The sequence below is a fragment of the Sapajus apella genome, unplaced genomic scaffold (assembly GCF_009761245.1).
Source record: "Sapajus apella isolate SASKATOON/1434 unplaced genomic scaffold, GSC_monkey_1.0 scaffold130, whole genome shotgun sequence".
NCBI lineage: Eukaryota > Metazoa > Chordata > Mammalia > Primates > Cebidae > Sapajus > Sapajus apella.
This window is the reverse complement of record NW_022437070.1, coordinates 3890957-3896873: the sequence shown is the minus strand read 5'-3', so window position 1 is coordinate 3896873 and position 5917 is coordinate 3890957. Positions and strand designations below refer to the sequence as shown.

At 58.4% G+C, this 5917-nt stretch overlaps 1 protein-coding gene across 1 annotated transcript in view; it reads right to left on the bottom strand.

The window, feature by feature from the left end:
- The window catches only part of CADM4 (cell adhesion molecule 4), a 17018-nt gene extending 13087 nt beyond the window's left edge, over nt 1-3931 (bottom strand). Inside the window, exon 1 of the mRNA XM_032262813.1 lies at nt 3811-3931. Within this exon, the coding sequence (XP_032118704.1) occupies nt 3811-3874 (64 nt within the window). The 5' untranslated portion in view covers nt 3875-3931. The remainder of the gene's footprint in view (nt 1-3810) is intronic.
- Nucleotides 3932-5917: the final 1986 nt, after the last annotated feature.

Below are 5917 nucleotides of genomic sequence, written 5' to 3'. Positions count from 1 at the left end.
CCCCTCCTCCCTCACACCCAGGACTCTAAGACCCCAGCCCCCTCCTCCCTCAGACCCATGAATCTAAGACCTCAGCCCCCTCCTCCCTAAGATCCCAACCCCCTTGTCCCTCAGACCCAGGAGTCTAAGACCCCAGCTCCCTCCTCCATCAGATCCAGGAGTCCAGGCCCCCAGCCCCTCCTGCATCAGATCCAGCCCCTCCTCTACTGGAAACTTTTGAGTCTAAGTTCACAGCCCTGCCTTTCCTAAGCCCTCTGTCCCCTTCCCATCTGGGGACCTAGGCATCAGGTGGGGGCGTAGGGGTGAGTCAGCAGCCTCACACACAAAGTCCCCCCTGTGGCCCCCACATTCCTGGGATATTCGGGACTCCCTGGATTCCAGGCCTCAGGCCCAGCCAGGGGGTGGGGAGTCCTCCAGAGGTCCTCCCTGGGTGTGGGGTACGGGAGGAATTCCAGCTCCGAGAAGGGTGCAGGCCTGCACTGAGCTCCCACTATCTGAACCTCCACCCTCAGTGCCCTCTATTCACCCCTTCCCAGCAGAGCCCAGGCTCAGCGCCTGACCCTTGCCACACTGGGTGCCCACGGAGGAACCCGAGTGCCTGCTTCCTATGGGCCTGGGGTCTGCACAGGCGGAAACCAGTGGGTGCTTGGGTCCTGGTGCCACAGGCCATTGGATGCTGGCGGGTCTGACTGTCTCCAGGCCGCCCCCCCCCCCGCACCCCTCCCAGAGAGAGAAAGCTGCCTTTGTGTTCTCCAAGATGGGGACAGGCCAGGCTCACACGACATTAACGCACCCTTAGGCCCCAGCCCTGCTGTGTCTAAGGTCTTGGAATCCATTGCAGAACCTGACCCCCACCCCCGGCCTCTGGGGACACAGGCGCCTGGCTCATGAGTGGGTGGGTGGGTGGGGGGGTCAGTGATAGAAACCTCCAAAACCTGTTCCTTGGGGTGACTCACAATGGGGGGAGGATCCCCCTATTCTCAGAGTAGCTGGTCAGAATTTTAGCAGGGACCAGTGAGTCACCCTGGGAGGGAAACATTATTTGGGGATCAACAACTGCCCCCTCCACAGGGCCACTCAACTCCTAACAGCCTCTCTATTCTTTCTTTGTATTGGATATCTGTTTCCTCTGCTCCTTTCTGTTCTACCTCATTTCTGGTTGCGGGTCCCCGTTTCTGCCTGGGTGCATCCCTGGGCAGGCAACCCGTCCCTTCCTCTCACTTCCTCTCCTCTGCCCACCCTGGATCCTTCTTCTTGTGGCATACATCTCATCCTCTTCTAGTATGCTCAGAAGATGAATGAACCAGGAGACAGAGAACATGTTTTTAAAATGGCACAAATGCACCCCAACTCCCCCAATTCCTGCTGGCAGGGCAAGATGAGAGAGGAAGGAGAGCGACTGAGAGAGAAATGTGGGAACAACTGATACCCCTAAAAGGTGGTGACCCTGGCCACTCAGAAATATGCAATAAAAAGGAAAGCAGGCAGGGCCCTCCAAGACCATGTGCTACAGCCTTCTACTCCATGCTTTACAGAAGGGGACAATAGGGCCCAGAGAAGGACGGAGACTGATGCAAAATTATACTAAAAGGCCCTGGGTAAGGCTTAGAGGCAAGTTCCTTAGCTCCCAGCCGGGAGCTCTTTCCATGACACCAAGCTCACTCTCCACTTGCAAAAGCCACATACCATTTACTTTAGAGAAAGTTTACTGAGAGGATTAGGGTGCCAGGAAGCAGTGACTTGGAAATCAAACAAGGGACAGGGCTGTACACCTAACTCCCAGAAGCACCAGAGAAAGGCTTTTGTACGGGGTGGGCAGTACCTTGAGCTATATTCTGATCTTGAGAATTCAAACTCTGATGATTCTAAGCTGTCAAGATTCGAAATGTCGTAGATGTCAAGATCCAGGAACTCCAAGACATCCAGATTTCACGACTTTAAAGATGTCAGGTTGCCAGCATGCTAACACCATCACAGCTCTAGAACTTTAAAGGCGTCAAGATTCTAAAGCCTTCTGGATTCTAGAATCCTATCCATGCCAGCATTCTAAAGTACCCTCAGGTTCTTTGTTTACTGGATTCATTAGTTCCAGGATTCTATGAACCTGGTGTTTAGCCTAAAAAATAAAGATAAATTAAAATGGAAGGAAATGGCACGAAGGCACCAAAGTTCTCATCTGGGAAATTGTGGCGTGCCTGGTGCAAAGAAAGGTGCTGATGCAGTTCTAAAGCAGTCACAGAAGACTAGAGAAGAAAGAAAGGCAGACAGTGAGAGGACAGCTTTGCCCCTCACCCTGGCCGAGGTGAGGGAGGCTCTGCCTCAAACCCAGGAGTGGGGAAGGTGTAACCGCACTCAACTCGCCAGAAACCCCTTCAAGATCTGAGCTGGTGTTCCCTTTCAGGTCACTGAGTTCAACATCCTTACTTTACAGAAAGAGAAGCAGAAGCCTGGAGAGAGGGAGGTGTTTACCATTGGCTGAGATGGCAAATGGCAAGAGCCAAGATTTAAACCCAAGCCGCCAGCCCCGTGCCACCTGGGTACAACTCCTGCAGAATACCCAGCCCTCCTGCTTCTGCCCAGCCACCTTCCATTCCTCTGTTCCTTCCAAGAGTGGCTTTATCCACCGGGGAGGGGTGACCCGTGGCAGGTTCAAGACTCACACAGTGTGAGAGTAGTGTGTGGGTGACATTTCCTGACCTTGTCCCCAGTCTCAGGGTCACCTGACCTTGGGGGTCTCCAGCTTCTCACAGTGTGTGATGAGGGTATGTGGATGGCTCCCTGGATGTCCCAGACAGGGGCTTCTCTGTGAGTCAAGCCTGGGTGTGTGAATGGGTGAGGAGGGTTTGGAGAGGCATTCGCTGAAGCCACGTGTGTGCCTATACGTCAAGGTCCCCCAGTCTCACTTCCCTGCACACATGCACATAGATGTTGCCCCCCAGGGCTCTTTAGGACGCCCTGCCCGACTGAATTCCTCCAGAGGCACAGAGGGATAGAGAGAGGGAGGACGGAAGGATGGGGATGGGAGATCCCGGGATGGAGGCTATAAGGGTACAGAGAGGAGGCAAAGCAGAAAGGCAGGGATGGAGACAGTGGGACAGAGATGGGGGAAAGAGACAGGTGACAGAAAGGGCTAGAGAAACGAGTGACAGAAAGACAGGGGAAAGACAAGGGTTGGGGCAGATAGGGGACAGAGAAAAAGGGACAGAAAAACAAGGGTGACAGCAAGACGGAGACAGGGACCTAGAATAGGGGCAGAGAGGGAGGGCAGAAATCCGGGGGAAAGAGAATAGAGAAGATGATGGAGGGGACAGAGTGACCCAGGAAAAGGGGACAGAGGTAGGGGACAAAGACAGAAGAGATGAGGAACACGGAGGCAAGGAGAGAGGGAGACAGACAGAAGGAGGGACAGGACTTTGAGACTGAGGGACAGAGGGCAAGGGTAGGGGGACGAGGAGCCAGACAGGGGATTCAGAGATGGGTGGGCAGAGTGACGCGGAGACCGGACAGAAGGACAGCGGGACCAGCCTGGGGAAGGCGGACTTGTGTGTGGGGGGGGTCTCGGGCCCTTTGTCCCCGCCAGGATCCGGCCTGCGCGGGTGGGGGGTGCTGCGGCACGGCGGCCGGGGCCCGCGCCCCCTCCCCCGCTCATCGCTCCCGGCTCCCGGCCCGCGCTGCGCTTTGTCCCGGGGAGGGGGCCCGGCCGGGCCCCGCGCGCATTGTTCGGCCTCTGCGGCCCCGAGGCGACCGGGCTGTCACCACGGCGCGCCCCCCTCCCCAGCCCGGCCGGCCGACCCCGGCCCCCGACCCTACCTGGCCCCGCCGCGGCCGCCCACAGCAGCAGCAGCGGCCACTGGAAGCGCCGGGCCCGGCCCATGGTGCCGCCGCCGCCGCCGCCGCCGCCGCTCGCTCCCGGCCCGGCACCTGCACCGCCCGCGCCTCCCGCCCCGCCCCCCGCGCCCCGCCCCCTGCCCGCCCGGGGGCGGGGCGCCGAGGCCGGGGCGGGGCCGGGGCCGGGGAGGGGAGGGGGAGACCGAGGAGGGGCCCGGGGACAATCGGGGGGATGGCCCGGTGAGGGGACGGTGCGGGGTGCGAGCGCCGGAGAGGAGACGGGAGAGGAGAGCGGGAAGGGGTGCGCGGGAGGGCGGCGGCGTCGTGGGAGCCGGCGGGGGATCTGCGTGAGCGCGGGAAGCGGGGGGTGTTGGGTGAGGGTGCTGCGTGCAGGCCCAGGTGCTGCGCGCGAGGTTGCAGAGTTGCTGGCGTGCAGGGTGCGTGCGCTGCGCGGAGGGGAGGGTGCCTGGGTGTTGCTGGAGGCTGTGCGAGGGTGCGGGTGTGGGCGTCGCGGGGTTCGGTGTGTGCGAAGGGAGAGCGTGGCCTGCGTGAGCGGGGAGCGCAAGGGAGGGTGCGCGACGTGGGAAAGGTGAGTGTGAGAGGCGTGCTGCGGGCAGGTGGGTGTCTGGAATCTAGCGAGGGGCTGTGAGCTGAGCCGCCGGGACAGGGGAGGCTGCAGCGGGAGGTCCGGAGGGTTCGGAGGTCCGGGCAGGCCAAGGATCTCCCAGGGCAGGGCGAGGCTGGAGCTCGGGAGTGGGGTGGGTCAGTTCCCTCCCTCCCTCCCTCTCTCCCCCTCTCCTGTCCTGACCTGAAAACCCCGAGTTTCCGCGTCATTTCCCGGGAGGGGCCCCCTGAAAGTGAACTAACAGGAAGGAAGCCTGAATCCCGGGTCCCAGGAGGGAGAGGCTCCTGTGATCACCTTCCAGGCCCTGGCTTCCCCTCTCCTCCCTGCCGTCTTCCTGCCCCAGCCTCTCTCCCTCTCTCTGTGTGTATTTGCCTCTGCCCTTCCTCTCTCCCCATCTTTGAGGCTGACTCAGCCCTCCAGATTTAGGTCCCTTCTCCCTTCTGGGAGTGGGTTTCCCTAAGCCCACTTCTGTGACACCCTGTAGACTTGGTGCAGGGTCATTACCTATGGGACCCAGGAAGAGTGAGAAACCATGAAAAGAAGACCTTGACCTCTCTCATGCCCATTTGACAGTCAGGTAAACTGAGGTCCAGAAGTGCCAATTATGAAAAATCCTTCTCCTCTTCCTCCTCTTCCTCCTCCTCCTCCTCCTTTTTTTTCTTCTTCTTTCTTTCTTCTTCTTCTTTTTCCTGAGACTGAGTCTTGCTTTGTTGCCCAGGCTGGAATGCAGTGGCACAGTATCAACTCACTGCAACCTCTGCCTCCCAGATTCAAGCGATTCTCCTGCCTCAGCTTCCCGAGTAGCTGGGATTACAGGTGCCCACCACCACGCCTGGCTAATTTTTATACTTAGTAGAGGTGAGGTTTTGCCATGCTGGCCAGGCTGGTCTTGAACTCCTGACCTCAGGTGATCCACCTATCTGGACCTCCCAAAGTGATGAGCCACCACGCCTGGCCGAAAATCCTTGTTTTTTATTCCTGCTAAAAAATTCTACATCCAGGCCCACAAGGGACTTCAGCTCTACACATACTTTCTGTCCGCAGTACCCTGGTCCCAGTATTCTTTCAGTCCTTAAGACCAAAGTTCCCATCAACTCCAGTGTCCCCAGGACCATGACTCCCAGCATCCTCTCTGTCCCCAGGGTCCAAGCTCCTATCAACTCCAGTGTCCCCAGGACCATGGCTCCCAGTGTCCTCTCTGTCCTCAGAGCCCAAGCTTCTAAGTGCCCCTGTGTGTCCAGGACCATAGCCCTGAGCACTTTCTTTTTCAGTTCTCAGCTTCCCAGCTTCTGTAGACTGGGGAAAGGATAATCTCTAATTTCCCTTTCAGGGCTCACATTCTGTGACTTTTGCTGAAGAGAGAGGAGTGTTTGACCCGCATTTGGGATACTGGTTCAAGGGGTAACTAGTAGTTGCCTTTTCCCACAGGAGCCAATAGGCCCCCTTGCTTGGGGCTCTGACAGA